The sequence below is a fragment of the Suricata suricatta genome, chromosome 9 (assembly GCF_006229205.1).
Source record: "Suricata suricatta isolate VVHF042 chromosome 9, meerkat_22Aug2017_6uvM2_HiC, whole genome shotgun sequence".
NCBI lineage: Eukaryota > Metazoa > Chordata > Mammalia > Carnivora > Herpestidae > Suricata > Suricata suricatta.
Window position 1 is genome coordinate 3,680,526 of NC_043708.1, and position 21,880 is coordinate 3,702,405.

At 55.6% G+C, this 21,880-nt stretch overlaps 1 protein-coding gene across 1 annotated transcript in view; it reads left to right on the forward strand.

The window, feature by feature from the left end:
- LOC115301174 overlaps positions 1 to 21,055 on the forward strand; it is a 24,482-nt gene extending 3,427 nt beyond the window's left edge. Inside the window, exons 3-5 of the mRNA XM_029950861.1 lie at positions 1,881 to 2,077; positions 20,282 to 20,363; positions 20,893 to 21,055. Of these exons, the coding sequence (XP_029806721.1) occupies positions 1,881 to 2,077; positions 20,282 to 20,363; positions 20,893 to 21,055 (442 nt within the window). The remainder of the gene's footprint in view (positions 1 to 1,880; positions 2,078 to 20,281; positions 20,364 to 20,892) is intronic.
- Positions 21,056 to 21,880: the final 825 nt, after the last annotated feature.

Sequence of the window (21,880 nt, forward strand, 5' to 3'; positions counted from 1 at the left end):
TGGGGGACCCCGGGGAGCGTGGGGGAGCGTGGGGAGGACAGAAGAGCTTGAACATTCTTGCAAGGATCGCAGCGCTAAAATCCTTTACTGACTGAAGAGTCCCACTCAGAGACTTCAGCGAGCCATTAGGATGCGTGGTGTCTCGGGAGAACGTGTAGGAGAATCTGTCATGTAAAAGATGCCAGGGGCCAGGATGTGACGAGTGACAAGCATAGGGACCAAACAGCTCCCCGTGGACAACTGAGGCACAGGCGCTGGTGGCAGGCGCGCAGTCCTGTCTCCTGCACGGTCTGGAGGCTCCGGAAAGCAGTCCTGAGGTTCCCTGGAGGATCACCTCATTTAATTCTCCCAGCAGCCCAATCAGGGAACTGTCATAATATTTTAACCTTTAAGAAATGACAGGAATAATTCTTGTTTCTTGTTTGAAAAAAAAAAAAAAAGACAAGCAGAAACAACACAAAGCCAAAGTACACAGTGGTGTGAGAGCGTGAAAAGTGTGATTTCTTGCCCCGCTTCTGAACCTGCTCCCTGCCGGGACCCCTGGGTCAGGAGGGCTTCCAAGTGGGATGGGGATGGGGATGTTGGTCTCGGGGCAGCCTCTTCTCCACGGAGCCCCCATCACGACCGGGGGGTCAGGGGCACACTCAGGGTGTCCCGTGCACTCTTTCCTGCCAGGTGGAGTCGCTTCCTCCTGGCCCAGGAGAAGGCCGGCCAACAAGGGACGTCCCCTGTGTTTTGTGGAGCCCTTTATCCCCCCAGATCACCTCTTATGAGGGCGTAGATCTCAGCCTGGGGAGGAGAGAGGGACTCTGCGGACTTTGGGACACGCTTCTTCCTCCTCCCACGGCAAGTTCACGGGCCCTCCCTCCCTCCCTGCCTACTCCCGCTAGAAATGCAGAGAGGCAGGAGTGCTTGATGTGCCTGCTAGGTCTGGAGATAAGTGGCATGGTTCCCAGGGGTGCCAGCGTCTGTCGGGGGGCACAGGTTTGCGGATTTGCTTTCAGCGAGGAGGAAATGAGAGGCAAGGGGTGTCCAAGGCGAGCACTGTGCGGAGTGCAGATCCGGGGCCTGGGGGCTGACTTCCGGCCCTCCCCTCTCCTTGGCGGGACGTCTGGTCGAGCCTTGAGGGAGGACCCTTGTCAGGGCCTGAGAATATTTTTGTTTCCATGCCGAGGTGCCTCTACAGGAGCCCAGGAGGCTGCTGTCCCAGGCGGGACTTCCGGAAGGGGGTGAGGGGTGGGGGGTGAGGTGCGCAGCACAGGCTGTGCCGGGGTGCCAGAGCCCCGTGGTCCCCAGCGGCCCCGGGGACCAGCATCACCCCAAAAGGGGCCTGAGGGTAAGGAAGGTGGGAGGGGGAAGGGAAGCCAGGCTTCCTGAAGCCTGGAACGGCCCTGGCTCTGTGCCAGGCCCTGGGTAAACAACCCCAGACGGGGCGTGCTCTGCCAGGACCCAGTCCATGGAGCACCAGAACTTGAACCCTGGCACCTTCTTTCTTCTGACTCTTCTTCAGACACAGATCTAGACAGGCCTGCTTCTCAAACGGAACACCTAGGTCGGGATCAGCGCCCAGGAGCCAGGGGTGCCTCCTGGGCAGTAGGGGCTGGACACGGGGACACAATCACTGATGCCACTCAGCCACGTGACCTGCAGACATCGCCAACCCAGCATCCCCTGAGAGGAAAAGGAGACAGTGGAGAGGACACTGGTGGGGGGCTCTCTAGGGGTGGGGTGGGAGGGGCTCTGCGGCAGGTGTCAGGAGGAAGGGTGCCCCAGGGACTGTGCAGGGGTGTGGCATGCGCCCCACGGCCTGGGCACCACCTGGGCTTACTGCGGGGGTGCGTCTCCTGCCCGACCCATTCCGTCTCTTGCCTGTGTCCTAGGGTTGAGAAGGATGGGGACCGCCTGTGGCGATACTGCGACCCCTGCCTGTCCGCATGCTCAGCAGCACCCTGGAGCCGAGCCCCGGATGGAACCGCGCCTGTGTCCGTGAGAATGGCGGGCAGTAGAGAAGATGGTGCGGAGCAGGGAAGAGAGCGGGAAGGTCGAACATTTCAGCTCTACGTGCACTCGGTGACAGGTATTTATTGGTCTATACCTGGGGGAGAAAGAGTGTTCCGGAACCCACACGCTGCTCTGTGCTTTGTCTTGTTTTGTTTGTCAGAGGCTCCAGGGGACAGCCTCACAGCTGGATACAAGAGTATCCAGAACCTTCCCTTGCCCATGGAGACCCCTCTGCCGGTAGGTTTTCCTGGGCGGGGGCCACTGAAAGCCTGCCACAGCCCTTTCAGGCAAAATTTAATCTAAAAATGACGTGCATGAAGGATGGTTGTTTGTGTTTATCTGTTGGTGTTTCTGGAAACCTCTGTCCTGTACCCCACGCGCAAGCCTCCCCCGAGCCTGACTCGGTCACCCTGAGGTCCCGCCCCGGCTGGGATGCTGGCCCCGCGGGGCGCCCTCACCCTTCCGTCCTCTGGCGAACCCTCACTTAGCCAGCTGCGATCGCCCTGGGCACTGTCTCACTGCCTCGGACAAGGAAGGCCTTCAGGTCCATCCCTCCAGAAGTTTCCTTCCCGCTGAGAGCCCGGAGACGGACTTCACTCCATCCCAGGGGGCTCCAAGAGGACGAGATTTTGCAGCAGTCTAGTTTTACTCTGTTGCGGTATAGCTGACGTACAATAAAGTGGATGTGTTTAAATTGTCCAAGGGGCGCCTGGGTGGCTCCGTCAAGTAAGCGTCTGACTCTTGGTCTCAGCGCAGGTCCTGATCTCACAGTTTATGGGTTCGAGCCCCGCATCTGGCTCTGTGCTGATGACACCGCGTCGGCTTGGGATTCTGTCTCCTTCTCTCTGCCTCTCCCCAGCTTGGGAGTTCTCTCTCTGTCTCTCTCCACCCCCTCTAAAAATATATAAGTAAATTTTAAAAAACTGTACAGCAAAAAGGTGTAACTTGCCAACAACCATGAAACCGTCAGCACAGTCAGGGCGGTGAGCATGTACTTCGCGCCCGAATCCTACTCACTCCCCTTCGGACCTCCTCCCTCCCACCGTCCTCCTGGGTGACCACTGATCTGCTTTCTGTCTGGGTAGATTAGTCTGTACTCGGTAGGGTTTTAGAAAGACAGAATCATACAGTGTGTGTGAGGCTCCAGATGGCCTCTCTTGCCGTCATTGTATTTTTTTAAGTTCATTTTTGTTTTACTTTTTGAAAGAGGGAGTGTGGAAGAGGAGCAGAGAGAGAAAATCCCAAGCAGGCTCAGCACTGTCAGCACAGAGCCCAACGCGGGGCTCGAACCCACGAACCGAGAGATCGCGACCTGAGCCAAAGTCAGGCGCCCAACCGACTGAGCCACCCAGGCGCCCCTCAAGATTTTATTCCTTAAGTAATCTCTACACCCAATGTGGGGCTCGAACTCAAAACCCTCCCCTGACCTGAGCCAGACAGGGGCCCTGAATCTTTTTTTTTTTAATGTTTATTATTTTTGAGAGAGAGAGAGAGAGCGAGAGAGAGCGCAAGAGCAAGGGAGGGGCAGAGGGAGAAAGAGAGGATCCGAAGCAGGCTCAGTACTGACAGCAGAGAGCTCCACGCGGGGCTCAAACTGACAAACTGTGAGATCATGACCTGAGCCCGAGTCAGATATTTAACTGACTGAGCCACTCAAGTGCCCCAGACTTTGTGTGTGTGTGTGTGTGTGTTTACTTATTTATTTGGGGAGAGAGCACAAGCAGGGGAGGAGCAGATAGAGAATCCCACACAGGTTCCAAGGTGTCCGCGCAGAGCTCGATGTGGGGCTCGAACCCACGAACCGTGAGATCATGACCTGAGCCGAGACCAAGTCAGACTCTCAACCGCTCCACCGGTTGGACCACTCAGACGCCCCCGAGCACCTGTAATCTTGGACATGTTAGTAACTGTGCAGCAGACTCTTAGCCTGGTTTTAACTCGCATTTTCCTAACAAATAAAGACGCTAACCATGTTTTGTGTGCTGATTTGCCACCCGTTATTAGTAGGCTTTGAGCGTCCTTATGTATTCCAGAAGCAACTTTTGCTCTTGGTTTTGTTTTTTCAAATATTTGCTTTGCTTTACAAGTACTTTCTCTTAGTCTGTGGCTTAAAAGTGTTTTGGGAAGAGAAGTTTTTAATGTTGTTGAAGTCCGTTTATTGGTGTGTTCTTTCATGGTGCCTTAATAAGAAATCATAAAGCAAGCGCATGAACACTTCTTCCTGTGTGTCGTTTACAAGTTTTATATGCTTAGGTTTTACATTCAGGCCTATGATGCACCTGTGTTCGCTGTGCAGGTGGGATTTGGGTCCATCTCTGTGGAGATCTAATTTTCCAGCACCGTTTATTGAGAAGATCATCCCTTTTTTTTTTAATAGAGGTTCTATTTTGTTTATTTATTTATACATTTTTAAATGTTTATTTATTTTTGAGAGAGAGACAGTGCAGGAAGGGGAGGGGCAGAGAGAGAGGGAGACCCAGAATCCGAATCAGCTCCAGGCTCTCAGCACAGAGCCCAACGTTGGGCTCGAACCCACGGACCTTGAGATCAGGACCTGATCTGAAGTCGGATGCCTAACGACCTGAGACACCCAGGTGCCTCTAGAGGTTTTATTTGTAAATAGTCTCTGTGGGTCTTGAACTCACAACTGTCTAGATCAAGAGTCACGTGCTTCACAGGCTGAGCCAGCCAGGTGGCCCCTTTCTTCACTAACTTGCCTTTGCACCTTTAGTCAAAAATTAGGACTCCTGGGGCGCCTGGGTGGCTCAGTCGATTAAGCTTCTGACTTAGGCTCAGCCCATGATCTCACGGTTCATGGGTTCGAGCCCCGTGTCGAGCTCTGTGCTGACAGCTCGGAGCCTGGAGCCTGTCTTCGGATTCTCTGTCTCCCTCTCTCTCTGACCCTCCCCTGCTCATGCTGTCTGTCTGTCTGTCTGTCTGTCTGTCTCTCTCTCTCTCAAAAATAAATTAAAAATAAAACATTAAAAATTTTTTTTAAAAATCATATACGTGTGACCTGTCTCTGCATTCTGTTCTGTCCCCTTGATCTATTTTGTCTCTCTTTTACCCACCCCACACTGCTTCATTTAGTCTAACTTTAAAATAAGCCCTGAAATCTGGAAGTGTTTGTTTTCCTGGGTTGCTTTGGCCATTATTCTGGGTCTTTTCAATTACCATATGAATTTCTGAATCAGTTTAAACTTTTTTTTTTAATGTTTTATTTATTTTTGATACAGAGAGAGACAGAGCATGAGAGGGGGAGGGGCAGAGAGAGAGGGAGACACAGAACCGGAAGCAGGCTCCAGGCTCTGAGCTGTCAGCACAGAGCCCGACGCGGGGCTCGAACCCACGAACGTGAGATCTGACCTGAGCCGAAGTCGGAGGCCCAACCGACTGAGCCACCCAGGCGCCCCTGAATCAGTTTAGAATGAATTTATCAATGGCTATTTTTAGCAATCGTGCTGAGATTGTGATTGAGATTGTATTGATATATTGATTAATTTGGGCAAGAATGACATTCTATCAACACTGAGTCTTCCAAGCCAGGGACAAGGCGTGGCTCTGTTTATTTACATCCTCAATTTCTCTCAAGTTTCACAGTTTGCCTTATGCAGATTTTCCAGGTGTTTTGTCAGATTTACCTCTGTGGATGTTTTGATGCTATTGTAAATGACCTTTTTCATTTTAATTCATGGTTATTTGTTGTCAGTGTATAGAAAAACAATTCATTTTTTATATTGATCTTTTCATCTGCAATCTTGCTAAACTAACCTACTGATTCTAAGGGATCTCTTGTCTGGGACTCTGTGAGATTTCGCAAATATGCTTTTACTTCTTTCTTTCCAATCTGAATGCCTTTTATTTTTTATTTGCTTATTTATATTTTGAAGTAGAGAGGCTACTGAAGACTAGACCCTGCAGCACGATGTTGAATAAAAACGGTGAGAACAGACATCCTTGTCTTGTTAATGTTCTCAGGGGGAAATATCCAGTCTTTCACCGTTAAGTGGGATATTAGCGGTAGGATTTTTATAGATGCTCTTTGTCACGGTGAGAAAGTGTCTGTTCCTAGTTTGCTGAGAGTTTTTAATCACAAATGGATGTTGAATTTAATTAAATGCTTTTTCTCAGTTCATTAAAATGTTCTTATGGTTTTTTTCCCTTTTAGTGCATTAATATGGTGAATTACATTGATTGGTTTTCAAATGGTAAACCAATCCTGCATTCCTGGAATAAACTCCATTTGCACATGAACATTTTCCTTCTTACACGTTTGTTTGATTCAGTATGCTAAAATTTCCTGAGGATTTTTTGCATCTGTGTGAATGAGGGATGTTAGCCAGCAGTTTTCTTTCCTTGTAGTGTGTTTATCTGTTTTTCATATCAGGTTAATGCTGGCCTCGTGGAATTAGCTGGGATGTGTTCCTTCCTCTTCGATTCTCTGAAGGGTTTACGTAGAATTAGTATTATTTCTTCCTAAAATGCCCAATGGAATTTTCTGGAGAAGCCTCCTGAGCCTGGAGTTGTCTCTGCAGGGAAGGTTTTAACTACAGATTCAATTTCTTTAAAAAACTTTTTTTAATGTTTTTTATTTATTTTTGAGAGAAAGAGAGAGACAGTGTGAGTGGGGGAGGGTCAGAGAGAGAGGGAGACACAGAATCAGAAGCAGGCTCCAGGCTCCGAGCTAGCTGTCAGCACAGAGCCTGATGCGGGGCTCGAACCCACGAACCGTGAGATCATGACCTGAGCTGAAGCCGGACACTTAACCGACTGAGCCATCCAGGCGCCCCCAGATTCAATTTCTTTAACAAACACTCGGCTATTTAGATGATCTGGGTTTTGTTTTTGTTTTTGTTTCTGTTTTTGAGTGAACTTTCAGGGTTTGTCTCTTATGAAGAATTTTTCCACATTGAATAAATTGCAGAATTTATAGGCATATAGTTGTTCATAATATTCCCTCATTAGCCTATTAATACCTAGAGCTATGCTGTGGTGTCTTCTCTCTCTCATTCCTGATATTGATTTTCCTGATTTTCCCTCTTTTTTTTCCCCCTAGTCAGCCTGGCTAGAGGTTTATCAATTTTATTGATCCTCCAAAGAATCAAGCCTTCAGTCTCATTGATTTTCTTCTATCATTTTTCAGTTTTATAGTTCACCGATTCCTGTTTTGATCTTAATTATTTCCTTTCTTCTGTTTATTGTGAGTTTAATTGGCTGCTCCTTTTCTAGTTTATTAATTTGGAAGTGGAGGTCACTGATCTGAGACCGTTCTTTTTAACCCGGGCCCTCGGTGCTATACATTTCTGCCTTCCCACAGATCGAGAGACATCCGCAAAGTCTCCCAGGTTGTGTTTTAATTTTCATTCCATTCAAAACACTCACTACTCTCCCCTTTTTAATTTCTCTTTTGACTCATGAGTTATTTAGAAATGTGTTCTGTAGTTTCCGAGGGCTCGGGCGGCCCCCGGCCGTCTCTCTCTAATTGATTCCTAATTTAATTCCTCCGTGGCCAGGGAATGCACTTGGTGCGGCTGCAATCCTTATAAATATACTGATACTCGTTTTACGGGCCAGGGTATGATCTGTCTTTGTAAATGTTCCGTGCACACTTGAGAGGAACGTGCCTCCCGCAGCTGCCAGGGAGTGTTCTATAAATGTCCGTCGTCGAAGCTGGTGAGCGCCCGCCCCCGCCGGCTGTTTCCGTGCGGTTCTCCGCCCACTTGCTCCATCAGGACTGAAACGGGGCTATTCAGGTGTCTCGCTATAATTACAGATTCGGCCATCTCTCCTCACGATTCTCTTGGTCTTTGTTTTATGTTTTCTGAGGCTATGTCACTAAAGCACAGGTGTCTGGGGTTGTTATATCTTCTTGATCAATGACTCCGCTATCACTCTAAAATGAACTGGTTTTTAGCCGTAGCTCGGAGATCTCCTGGTCTGACATTGATTGGAAGCAAGTGAACTTTCTTCCGATCCCTGTCAGCACGGGATAGCTTTTCCTACCCTTTTCATCTTTCACCCGTTCGCGTCTTTTTGCTTAGAAGCATTTGTTTTAGGGGCGCCTGGTCGGCTCTGTCGGTTAAGCGTCCGACTTCGGCTCAGGTCGTGATCTCAGGGTCCATGGGTTCGAGTCCCGCATCCGGCTCTGTACTGACAGCAGCTCAGAGCCCGGTGTCTGTCTTCAGATTCTGTGTCTCCCTCTCCCTCTCTTTCTGCCCCTCCCCTGCTCATGCTGTCTCTCTCTCTCTCTCTCTCTCTCTCTCAAAAATAAATAAAACATTTTTAAAAAATTTTTTAAAAAAGAAGCGTTTGTTTTAAGCAATATCAGTTCTCGGTCATCTATTTAACGTGGGTGTTTAGACCGCTGACATTTAATATGATTATTGATTTTACTTAAGTGTAAGCCGATCATCTTTCTATCTGCTTTCCATTTGACCCACTGGCTCTTTGTTCTTTTTTTCCTGCATTCGGGGACTAATTGTTCCTTTTACTCTTCTGGTTTATCTCCTCTGTGGCTTCCTCGCTGCAGCTCTTTGTGTTGTGATTTCAGTCATTATGCGGGGCTGCGAGAACTCACCGGGAATTAATTTATCCCAGGCGGCCCTCTGCTACGCACTCTTCACACGCAGGACGAGAACCTGACAAACTAAACTTTTGTTTCCCCACCCCCGCCCCCCCCCTCCGCTGTCGTTTATCTCACTTTTACATTCATTACAAAAGCGACAATAATTGTTCATATTTAAACTGTCAATTCTCTTTGAAAGAAATGGAAAGAATAAAAAAATCTTGACTATTTACTTACAGAATTACCATTTTTGGTATTCTTTCATTTCCAGAGATGTTCTGTCTAATACTATTTTTCTTATGTCTGAAGGACTTCCTTGACATTTCTCAAGGTGCGGATCCGCCGGTGACGAACGCTCGCAGCCTCCCTGTGTCTGCAAAAGGCATTCATTCCACCTTGTTTGGTGCAGGATATTTTCACCAGTTGTACCAGTGAAAATATCCAAAGTGGACCGCTTTTCCACCGTGCAGTATCTTAAAAATTGTTGAACTCGGTTTTCTTGTTTGGGTTGTGTCTACTAAGAATGCTGCACTCATCCTTATTTCGAATTCCCCTATACTAACATGTTTTCCCCCTGTGACTATATTTAACGTTGTTTTTCTATTTATTTTTGAGAGAGACAAAGACAGAGCATGAGCAGGGGAGGGTCAGAGAGAGAGGGAGACACAGAATCCGAAGCAGGCTCCAGGCTCTGAGCTAGCCGTCAGCACAGAGCCCGACGCGGGGCTCGAACCCACCAACATGAGATCATGACCCGAGCCGAAGTTGGACGCTGAACCGACTGAGCCACCCAGGTGTCCCAGGGTGTAGCTGTCTTCTTGTGCTTGTGCTCAGGGTTCACTGAATTCCTTGAATCTGAGGGTTTACATCAAATTCGGGAAAATGTTGAACATTACGTCTTCACCTATTTTTTCTGCCCCTCCCACCCCGTTTTAGAGTCTTCTGGTACCTCTATATTACGCTGCTTGAGATGGTCCCGCAGCCCACTGATACTATTTTAATTTGAGAGATTGTTTTCCCTGTTTATTTTATTCGGGGTGGTTCCTATGACTAAATCTTTACGTCCGTTTATCGTTTTTATTCTACGTGTTTCATCCACCAGTAATCTGACCCCGCGTAACTGTCATCACCCACGTTGTAGCGCGTCCCTGTCTTGTATCATCCTCGTCTCTGCTTAGCCTCGTGGACATACGGGTACCGTCACAGTAACTGTGTCAGCGTCTTCGCTGCCGTGTAACTTCCAGATCCGTTCTGATTAATGAGCTCACCCCCTCTTACCGGTCTTGTGTCCCTGCCTCTTTGAATCCTGGGAGACTTTGTCTGGATGCCAGGCATTTTGGGTTTTACCTTGTTTGTGTGCTGCGTCTCTCTGTATTCCTATAAATATTTGGGGCTCTCTTCTGGGACTTAGTGAAGTCACCTGGAAACAGCCTGGTCCTCTGCTTCTTGGTTTTCTAATTTGCTAGGCAGGTCTGCGGTGGCATGAGTCCAGCCCGGTATTTGCCACGGCTGAGGCAATTCTACCCAATACCCTGTGAATATGAGTTTTTCCAGTCTGGCTGGTGGAAACAGATGCCCTCCTCCAGATCTCTGGGAGAGCTGGAATGGTTCCCTGTGATCTTTTGAGGTGGTTTAAGATTTATTTCAAATATTTTTAATATTCGTCTATTTTTGAGAAAGAGAGGGAGACACAGTGTGAGCAGGAGAAGGGCAGAGAGAGGAGACACAGAATCCAGAGCAGGCTCCAGACTCCGATGTGGGGCTTGAACTCACAAACTGTGAGATCGTGACCTGAGCCCCCCAGGCGCCCCCAGATTATGTTTTATTCCTGGATTTGAGCAAGTTGGCTTTCCCAACCTGGGGTAGCTTTTTTTCAGGCAGGCGCGGTTCCGTCTCCTCCCGGGTACGTGGGGGGCCTCCGCAACCCACGGGGCTCTCGCTCCCCTGAAAGTTCCAGGTTCCAGCTCTCGGCTACCCCTCCTGGCCTCAGGGAGCCCCAGCTGCTGCCTCAGTTTCCCCTGCCTGCAGCCTGGAGACACCGCATCCCAGGAAGCTGGCACAATCATGTGCTTGCCGACGTCCAGTGGCGGCCAGAGCCTTGCGAGACCTTTGCTGCCTGTGTGTTGTCTGGGGTTTGGGGCGGCCTCACGCAGGAAAACAAATCTGTTCCCCATCGCTGTGTCTTGACCAGCAGTAGAAGTCCAGAACATTACCGAGATGTCTGCCAGCCTCCCCAGGGCCTGCCCTGCCTGCTCTCCCCACGGCTTTCATGATACAGACTCTGTTCAGCCTGACAAGGTGGAGGAAACCTGCTCACAGCAGCAGGGGGGCGTGGGGGGGCGGTACCCCATCGTGTGCCTGTGTCAACAGCCGCCTTACATTCTCCAGAAAACCAAGAAACTGTCCAGGCACCTGAGGCTGTGTGGGGGGGGATCACAGACACCCAAACTCCAGCGCAGCAGAACTAAGCAAGAAGTCACCAACTAGGAACGGCCTCCACGATGGGATGGACGGGTGGGCGACGTGTGGAGACTCTAAGGGAATTTGGAAAGATGGCGGCCGCCAGCACAGAAGGGCCAGAGCAGCCCTGGAAAGGGGCTCTGCACAACGTAGAAGGTGGCAGCCCTGCGGGGTGGGGGGCGGGGGACTCGCGGGGACAAGGACAGAAGTGCAGGGGGCATGTCCATCTTGCAGCCTGAAGGTCTACACCAACCGCTCCTGGTTTGCACCCGCCAGGACAGGGGACCAAGTCTGGGAGAGGCGCAGAGCGGGGCCAGGCCTCGCGCCAGCTGGGTCCCTGCACGTCCCTCTCGCCGCTGCGCCCCAGGGAGGCCGGGACGCCCCCACCCTCGCCCTGGCGGAGCCGTGGGGACAGAAGGGCCAGCCCGGGGCCGAGGTGGGGCAGGCTGGGGCCTCACACAGCCTAGAGCTTGTGCCGCCCGAGTCAGGGGAACTGCCAAGGTACCAGTTAATCCCCAGAAGAGGCCGGTAAGGGTGGGTTCTTGGCCCCGGTTTCAGGTCAGGAGCCAGAGTTCACGGGCTCCTCAGCTGACACATGGCGCCGGCTCGAGGCCCAGCCCTGAGCGTCCTCTCCCGTGCCCTTGAGCGCGCAGAACCTCAGCTCCCCCAACTGCCTGGTGGAGTGGCAACCGGGGGGCGCCGTGGACCCCAGACCCTGACTTCCGGCCCCGCTGCCGTGGGCCTGGAGGGAGCAGCCCCATGAGGAACATTCTGTCTTCCCCGGGGCCTTAGCAAGTAGAACAAAGCCCCAGCTCGCGCCTGGCATCTGAGATGACTAATGAAAGACTGAGGGATGTTGGCCTGGGCCCGGGGCAAGGGTCTGTCCTAAATAGGTCATGTTCAGTCCTCCCCAGGATACTCTGCACCCTGGAGCTAGAGATGTGTGGGTCTAAAATTGGAAGCGTGGAGGCGGCCTTGACTTTTTCCGGCCCTGGGGCGTCTACCACCGCCTTCAGCTGGGAAGGATCTGACAGGTGGTCCCGGCCCTGGACCGATGTGCCTGGATTTCTGGGCTCTCAGCAGCAGCCCTAAAATAGACCTGGACGGACGCGTGGCGCCCGCTGCGCCCTGCCTCTCTGTGAGGGACCTTGGGGTTTCCTAGCAGACTCTTGGGGGCTACCTCCTCGGGTCCCTGAGCCTGGGGCAGAGAAGGGGAGCGTGGGCGCCAGGCGGGCCTGCCCTGGACCTCTACCCGCCCGTTTTTACCTGTGGGTTTGGGGCCAAGGCACCACAATCCTCGGAGCCCGCTGTTCTCGTTTGTTCATTTTCTCTGCTCTGCAGTCTGCGGGGCCTTGAGATGCCCTTCTCCCGAGCGGCTAAAGTTGCCATCTCCTTCACTTCCCGAGTCCCACAGACGTCACTTAATTCCCTCCATCCACCCAGAACACCACCACCCTGCTGTGTACAAACGCTCCCGGGCTCTGAAGCCTGCAGTTCACTTCTGCCTCAAGCCGCTCTCCTCTGCTGGGTTTTAAACGTCCCCGCTGACAGAGCTCAGGAGCCACGGGTCACGATCAGTCGTCTTAGACAGGCTCCAGGGCTCCCGGGGGGGCTTCATGGCAGGGGGAGGGCGAGGGCACAGCTCTTACTGAGAGCAAACCGCACAGGTTGGTGCCCGATTCTTACAAAACCAGGCAAGATGTCTCCCTGTCCCTTCACGACCGAGGGTACTGAGGCACACAGCTAGGAAAGGGCGTGTGCTCAAGTCCACACGGCCCATAAGGGTCCGATGGGACCCTTGTGCCCAGTTCTGTCTCGATCCAAAATGCCCGCTCTGCCCCTCTGGGGCCCTAGACTCTGCTACTACTGATTCCTTCTTCCTAGCCCATGCCACCAGCTGCCGGGGTGTTGAACGAGAGCTCACTGGCGCCGTGTCCCATGTCCCGGGCTATTTTAGGTGTCAGGAATTCGTGCACATTTAGCATGTGGCCAGGACCACTGGACAGTGTCTCCGGTCCTGCCAGGAGTCCCCAGCCCACTCCCAGACCCTCGTCCATCCCCTGTGGGCCGGGGGAGGAGGGCGACCATCTTCCCTGCAAACCCCTCTCCCCGGTGCAGGTCAGGTGGCTCTGGGCCCAGGACCTGCGGGCCTTCTCTGACGTTCTGCTCATGGCCCGTAACCTCTGGACGGCTCCGGAAGGTTTCTCTAAAGTGGCGGCCTCCTTTAGACCATAGAAGCCGGCCAAAGAGCTGATCCTCTGTCTGGGAAGCCTGGTGGCTCTAACTCTGCCCTAACGTGACTCTTTGGGCACACTCTCCATCTGCAGTTTCTGAACAGCGCCTCATTTGTGTTCGTCTTCAGGCTGGGAGGGCAGGGGCCGCAGGGTGGGGGCTGTCTCAATGCCCACCGAACCTCGTGCATGTACCGGCCATGCGGGGAAGGTCGCCCGGCCCCATCGCACGGAAGACAGTGCCCCAGGGCCCCCAGGAACCCGGCTGTGCCCACAGTCTTTGAATTCGGGCCTGGGTCTCTCTAGAGTCCACAAAGCTTCTCCCTTTCGAGATTCAGAAATGTCCACCTTTCAAACCCTCTGCCAAAGCCGCCTCCCAGCAAGCAGCCGGTCAAGGGCAGCGCCAATGTGGCGGGCACCATGTCCTGGGCTATTTTCAGGCCCTGCTTGGGTTACAGGCATCCGGGCACTTTCGGCAGGTGGCGGACCACCCAGGCCCCTGCCCCGATGCAGCAGGACTGGAATGCCGACGTGCCTGGCGTCGGGTTAGCCTCTGCCTTCTCTTGCGGTGTCTTCACCCAGTGGATTCGGAGCAGGCCCCGCCCAGCCTCTGCTGCGCGCTCCTCTGAATTCTCCCCCGAGAGGCTGTAGGGGGCGCACTTTTGGAAGGGGTCTTTGGGGGAAGTCCCCCAGCCCCAGAGGTCTCTGGGAGCTGCCTTCTTCTCACGTGGGAGGTCCTCAAAGCTTCCCGGCAATCCTGGAGGCCAGCGGGTCTCAAACTCAAGTGTTTCAGAGATTTGAGGTCAGGGATTGAAGGGACGGCCACCCATCCCTCCCCGCCAGCTCACAGCCGATTGCTCCTTCCGGGGCTGGGGGACAAAAGTGTCCCCTGGGGGCAGCCTGTCTGGCGTCCCAGTGCCTCCCTGCGGAGGTCCCCGGGGGCCACAGCTCTTGGCCCCAGGCTCGCCAGCTCTGGTGGCCCTGACTGCGCGCTGATCCCAATGGGAGGAGTCGGAGTCCGTCAGCTCCAGGTGGTCCCCAGACGTCCAGCCAGCTGACCACAGGACCGTGAGACATCTCGACTACCCAGGAGGGGACAGCAGCTTGGGGCCGAGTGGCTCCATCCTGAAAACGGGGCAGGTCCCTGGAAGCCCCCCCCTCCGTGCCCCTCTGGGGGGAGCGGGGGTGCACCGACCTGCATAGTCTGGGCGGGAGGAGTCTCCCCAAAGCCCTTCTCCCTCCAGCACCGTCCTCGGAGCCACGGGTGGGATGGGCCGCGTCTGTGCATACACGCACGGACACCAGTGGACCCCTCACCTCACCCACGGGTTTTTAAGAGAATTCCAGTTTGTTTTATCCTCCGGTAAAGAGAAGCAAACGCTCCTTCCAGAGTGGGAGGGCCCGGTGGGGGGGGCGTGGGGGGCTGGAGGGCACAGGAGGGGAGTCCCCAGGGACCGCAGGACCCCGCCAGAGCCCCCCTCCCCAGGCAGGCCAGGGCAGACGCAGGGGTGATTGGCCACAGCCTTCAGGCCATATGGAGGCTCCACCTCCAGACGTGCCTGGCTGGGGTTTCCCGGCCTTTGGCCCTGGAAGGCCGCACAAAGATGGCATTCATGGCGAGGCCTTAAATTCTCTGCGGAATGAGGCAGGGTTTAAATAAATACATAAGAAAGTTGGGTCCTGGGGCCAGACTGGGCTTGCCCAGGGGGTGGGTGCTGTTAACTCAGAGAGAAGGTGCCCCTCCCGTCCGCTCACAACTTGGGGCCAAATGAGAAAAAATGCTTCGTCAGTGTCAGTCGATGAGGGACCCCCAGGCCCCTCCATTCAGCAACAATCGGTGAAGGACTTGTGTTCAGTGACAGCCCTGGTGACTGAGAGCATCACGTCCGGATGTTATATGACAACTCTAATCTTCCTGCGGCTGCGAGGCAGGCCGGTCCTGGGTCCCGCTCTTTGGCCCCTTACAAGGGGTGATCGTAGGAGATGTGGGGGCCACAGAGACCAGGAGGCCCCAAGACACACCAGGCCTGCGCCCTCACTCAGCTCTGGGTGACTACCAATTAGAAAACGAGGTACAGAGCCATCTGCCCCCGGGGCTGGCCCCGAAGGGACAGGTGAAAGCCCTCGCCCCGGCCCAGTGCCTGGAGAAGTGGAAGGGGTCTCAGCAGCTGTTTCTAGGCGAGAACAGGGCAGCTGGGACCAGGAAGCCCTCGTGGCCGGAGGCGGGGGCCACTTCCTCCGGGAGGAAGACCGCCCTTAGGTCACATGGCACCGGCAAGGCCCCTCCGCCAGCCCGGACCCGGCCAGCCCAGGACTCCCGGCCAGCCCAGGACTCCCGGCCAAGGCGTTCCCATGACCTTGGCCTTCCGCACAAAGCAGTCCAGAGCGGGGCGCCCGGTGAGCCTTTGCAAAGCCGAGGGCCACATTTTCCAGCTCAGGGGGATGGCCAGAGGACAGACAAGTGGCCCCACGTGGCCAGGCAGAGGGCCCACAGTGCCACGTCACCACAGGTCCAGGGAGAGGGCTCCCCGGGCAGGGCCTGTTGGGTCGCGAGCTTTGCCCCCCGGGGAGCACAGGGCGTCTCCCCACCTCCCTTGGGGGCCTGACTCCCACCAATGGGGAAGATTTGGAAAAAGCATGGGTACCCCCGTCCTGGCCCGGGGAGGCCCACGGGACACATGCCTCCACGTGGGGACAGCGGAGGGGACGAAGCGAGGGGCCACGTTCTCGTCTCATTTCTCAGCACAGGCAGCCAGAGGCTGCCTTGGAAGCGGAGATCCTGAAGAGACCCCACCTCCCCACCCCCAGGCCGGTTACCTCGCTTGCAAAGGGTCTTTTAAATGCCATCAACCTCAAAACAGGGCCAGCTCTGCCCACGTTGACAAATGAGCAGGCACATGGGCGGGGCGGGGGCCTCTGACCCTGACCCCAACCGTGGGGTGGCCACGGCTGCCCCCCGGGGTTATCAGAGCCCAGGGCAGGGTTCCGCTTGGCAGAGAGCCCCCAGAGGCAAAGGGCCCCCTTCCACGCCTGATTCGAATTTGAAAAAAAGAAACCCACGTGAATTTTGCTCTCTACGCCATTCTATAGCCTCGCTGATTTTAATATTATTTTTTTAATTACACACCATTATTGAGTGTAGATCAGCGGGTAACCTTTTCAGAAGCGAGGTTTCAAATGCCCTTTCCCTAGGTTCCTGCTGAAATGGATGTAGTGTTTGGACCCCCACCACCACCCCCCCGGTTTTTTTCCGGCACTATTTGTAATTATAAAAAATTGCAGCGACCTCTTTGTCCGTCATTAGAGAATCGCTGGGTGAAGCTGGTGACATCCATTTAAGGAATACTATTTACTATTCGGTTGACAGACAGAAGGAAACGGAGCGGCGTGTGCGGGCCTGGGAAGCGCGGAGCCAGGTGTCCAGAGCAGAGACAAGCTGAGGAATTGTACAGCCCGGACGGGGCCATCTGCTAGAGAAACGCACATATGTACATATTTAGTTAAATGACTGTATGTGCCCGAAAATATTTGGAAGGGCCGCAACAGCTGGTCGATTACTTTTGGGGAGCGCGTGTTCTTCCACACTTGAGTCTGTTCCAACAAGCCAGTACCTTTTCTGTCCCATAAGAGATTAGAAACACAGTCCTTACCTTTGGGTAAAATCGTGGCCCTGGGAAAGTGCCCCCTCCCTACCCTGTGGGCTCTGGCCACGAGCCCACGGCCACCGCGTCTGCGCGTCCAGGCGAAGCACACCCCCTGCGTGAGACGCGGCCCCGCGACAGCCCGGAGGGTCCCCCGCAAGCCCGCTCTGCCGCACGCCGCCCACGTGGGAGCGGAGAGGGGCTCGGTCTGCCAGGCTGGCCAGGCACCAGGGAGGACACCGGCCAGGGATGGCTTCTGTCTCGATTGGCTGAGGCCTTCCCTTCTTTCTGGCAGTGAGGGGGTGGCAGGGCAGGTGACTCTGAACGAGCCCGAGGAAGGGAAAGGACCCCGTTGTGTGCGGGGAAGAGGACTCCGCCCTTGCCCCTAGCTCTCATCCAGCAGTGCAGAGGGGCCCTGGCTGTGACCAAGGCACACAGTTCCAGGACGTCCTACGCTTCCCTCGCCTTAAGAAATTCGCAGGCAGCCACCTCTCAGTTTTGCCGAGAGCAGAGGGCAAGTCCCCCGACCACCCCTCCGGCAGTGCTGAGGGTGGAGGGGGGGCCGCACGGATCGCTGGGACCTCAAGGGTGGCTGGCGCTCTGGGTGCCAGTCTGGGGCCTGGCTGGTACGAAGATGGCGTCAGGTCCTCGGGCTCCGCAGCGCCCCTGCGCCACCCCCCAGGGCACCCCGTGTCCGGATGGAACCCTGGGGCTGGGGAGTGTGCTGGAAGCAAAGCCAAGGACGGCTCTCTTAGAGACAGATTGTCAAGAGTGGCTCCTGGTGCCCAGGGGAGGTCAGGAGACACTGCCAGCCACCCACCGGGACGCTCCCGTTTCTCAGAGGGAGAAGTATAGGATGGTGACAACAGGCAAGAAAGCAAGCGAGTGGCCGGGGTCCACTGCGCTGGGCCGGCCGCTTGGCAAGAGAGGGGGGGTAAGGTGGCGCCTGTGCGGCTCCTTCGGCTGAGCGTCCGACTTCAGCTCAGGTCATGATCTCACGGTCTGTGGGCTCGAGCCCCACGTCGGGCTCTGTGCTGACCGCTCGGATCCTGGAGCTTCCGATTCTGCGTCTCCCTCTCTCTCTGCCCCTCCCCGCTTTGTGCTCTATTTCTCAAAAATAAATAAACATCAAAAAAATTTTTAAAAAAAACGAGTGGAAGTTCAAGGACAGAAGCCTAGGCAACTGCAACTGTAAAGAGCCGGCAGGGGGCAGAGCCAGGGAGGCAAACAGCCGGCCAGCAGCGGGCCTGGGGCTGGGAGCCCAGAGGCTTCAAGGAGGCCAGACGGGTGGTGGTGTCCAAGGTGTCGGTGGGGCGGACCGAGAGTGTCCCTGGACCAGCCACAGGGCGTGAGGGTGGTGGGCGGTCGCGGGGAGCTTGTGTGGTGTGATGTGGACCAGAAACAGGAGGCTGAGAAGTTCAAGGCCAGAAGCACAGTGTTTGCAGGGGGGGTGGGGGGAAGGTCTCCAGTGTGTTGCAGGCCACAGGGAAGTTGTTGCAAGAAGGGCAGGGGTGAGCGAGAGTGGAAACCAGGCCTGGGGATGTGAGGAGAACAGGAGGCCCCTGCCCTGTAGCCCGACGCTCTCCACCCAGACCAGCCCGAGTGCTGGGAGCCTGCAGGGCAGAGGGCGAGATGTGGAATTCGTGATTTCTGCATTGCGCTTCCACCTTGGGGCGACGCTCTGGGAATGGCGCGGAGACAGAAGTGACCGAAATTTAGAAGGCCAGGAATCAGTGAAGATACAGACAGAGAAAAGGAGAAGCCACAGTAAGAACACAGACCAGTGCGCTCCTTGTGCAAATGTATATATATCACACCACACACACGTGTGCTTGCACACATGGCAAAGTCTGAATTGTGCAGTGCACGGTGTGTCCGACTGTACATGCTGCCCTTCGTAGGAGGTAGATGTGCCATTTTGGCTGCGCATTTCCGAGAACAGGAACGTGAACCAGGCGCCCAGTCAGATGCTGCTGCGTACCCAGGAAGGGGGCACAGGACAGCTGAGGAGGTGATAAGGTCCATGAGTGGAAAATTAAAGAAATGATTTTTGTAGGACGTGAACAAGGCACCGCAGGGCTGTGGACAGAGCTGGGAGTGCCGGCTGTTGGGGCCGCAGGCAGACAAGGGAGGCAGGAGCGAGGGTGCTGATCCCAGAGGGTCCCAACAATCCCAGGGACGGAATCAGCACACCCTCAAGGCTGTGCCCGGTGCGGGACACCATGGCAGTTGCCTCTGTTTAACCGAGAGGAAACTGTGCGACCGAGTGCTCTCCCAGGGGTGGACCCGGGTTCGGACCCAGGCACAGGACAGAAGGTGGCTGGTGGCCAGCGTCCTTCTAGACCTCAGGCCGCTCACGTGTGTCAACCTCCAGGCCCCGGCCCACAGGCAGCCCCTGGTCCTAGGGACCGGCCCGCCCGAGATCCCTAGCAAGAATAGAGAAATCAAGTCTGTCCTAATTAAGTCCCACACGGGGCCCGGGGGTCCAGAGGGGCCCCGCCACCTGCCCACCGTCTTCATTGTACGCGGCTAATCCCATCCAGGTGCCTGCTGCCGGTCCCTGATCAATTAGTCACCGCGATTGAAGCCGAGTGTAATTAATTATTCAATTTTGAGCTGTTCCAGCTTAATGCGTCTGAAATGACATCATGCAGCCTGGGCACTCTGCAGGCGGGGACAAAAGGCAAACAGGTCTGAACAAAGCCCCCCGTGCACCTGACCCGCTCTGATTCAGTGCTAATCCTCTGCCGTCCAGAGCGAGCCCGCTCACCTCCACGCCGCCCTCACAGCCCACCCTGAGCAGGTGCACGGCCCCTGCGGGCCCCTCGGCCTCCAGGTCACCGACCCCCGACTGAATAAGTGTTCTGTCATCACCCTGGCTGCCCAGCCTGCCGAGGAGGGACGTGGTCTGTCCCTCCTTCTTCGGGGGCTGAAATCACAGCTCCCGCTGGACTTGAAGGGCCTGCGGTCTCACTGCTGTGGCTGCCGTTCTGTAGGGAGATGAGCAAGCCCTGGCAGGGGAGGCAGCTTGCTGCAGGGGGTCTCTCTTCTGCACCGGGCAGGAAGCAGGGGGCAGGGGACCTTTCAAGGGGAGGTGGTGGGACACGCCCTCATCTGCATCACTGAGCCAGAGATCCCAGGGGTCCACCTGTCCTGCTGCCCCTGCTCTCCTGCACCATGGCCGGGCCGCCCCCCAGCCCAGCCCAGTCACAGAGCCTGGACCCCAGTGCAGGCATCCGTGACAACGTTCACAGTGTTCTCCCTTGAACAGTCCATGGCTCCCTATCACCTTGGTCAAGTGCAAGCCCTCAGCCCGGCCGCAGGTCCCCAGGGTCTCCACCCTGTCTCCCCCTCACCCTCCTTCTCTCTTTCTTCACACACAGGCTCTGTTGCCACCATGCCCGTCCCTCGCCTTTCGGCCTTGGAGTGGCTTTCCCGGGCCTCAGTGCCCCCGACCCCGCGAATGCCCGCACTTCCTTCTCTCTTCTCTTGGACACACACGTGGCCCATTCCCAAGGCTCTCGGGCTCGCCTCTGATGCTGCCTCTTGTGTCGGGGCGTCTGAAGGGGAGCTCACACGGGTCCCGGCCGCGCCGGGTAGAGCGGACTGCCCTCTCCTCCCTCTCCTGTGTTTGCAGGCGTCCAGCACGGTGCTTAGCACATAATGGACCCTCCAGAAATGTTTGTTGAATTCATGAAGGAAGAAATTATTAAATCGGCCAAATTGAACTCATTATCTCCCCCCTTCCTCCCTGCCCAGAGGGAGGCCTCGCACCCTGCCTCTGGGATAATGGTGTCATTACCAGCCACTCAGCCCGCCAGCTGCAACGGGCCAGCTCACCCTCCCCTCTTGGGCTGCCCGCAGCCAGTGCATTATCCAGGCTCGCAGAGAAAGACCCCGGATCCCGACCCGCACCCCCGCCCTCAGGCCTCATTGTCTCTTCCCCTTGCACGGCCCAGCCTCCACCCTGGGGGCCTTCGGCCTGTGGTTTCAGATGCAGCTCCAGGTCTGGGGACACACCCCACCCAGGGAGGCAAACCTCTCAGCAGGCCCGGGCCAGGGTCCGCCTGCTGGAGGATGCACAGAGGCACCCACTGCCTCAGGAGCCCAGCACGGTGGTGGTGCTGCCCTTGGAGGAAACGGCGCTGCTGCGATGACCTTGGAAGACTACGCTGAGTGAAATGAGCCAGCCCCCAAGGTCAAAGCCCCCAGAGAACTCAAACTCACAGAGACAGAAAGTGGCTTGGGGGGTTGGGGGGCACCAGGAGATGGGGAGGGGCAGGGACTGGTGTTGAAGGGGCACAGAGTTTCAGTCTGGGGTGGTTACAAGTTCTGGAGACGGTGGGGGTCAGGGCTCCTCCACCGTGAATGTTTGACGCCCCTGAACTACGCTTTAGAACAGTGGAGATGGTAAATGTTGCATTATATTTCTTTACTGCAATTTGCTACACGAGCGTCACAGATTGAAACTCCTCTCTCCTGGGGGGTAGGAATTGGAGGGGGGGGTTGCTGCTGTGAATTCGGCAGCCACAGCTCTGAGCAGGGGGCCCTGTGAGGAGAGCGCCCACCCAGGGAGGGGAAGGCTCAGAGAGAAGAAGGCGGAGGTCCCAGCCCGAAGCCTGAGAGCCACCCGCCCCTTCAGTCCCCTGCCCGAGGCTCCGGGCTCCCAGGGAAGGAATATTCCCGGATCACAGAGCCTCACCACTCCAGGCGTACCACACCCCGAGGTCGGGGCTCCATGCCAGGGACCCCTGAACTGAGAGGCCGAGGGTGTAGGCCTGGCCCCGGAGCACAAATCCCACTCCCCGGCGCTGTGGGAGCAGGCCTGCCAGCCCCCGCTGCCCAGGGAGCCTGCAGGGACAGGCCGCAGGGACACGGGGCTGGCACGTCCCCTCCTGCGGTCATGTCTCACTGCCGTCGCGGCCTGGCTGATTAGCACGGTAACCACCAGCTCGGGAAGGATGTGGACTTCCGAGCGCCAG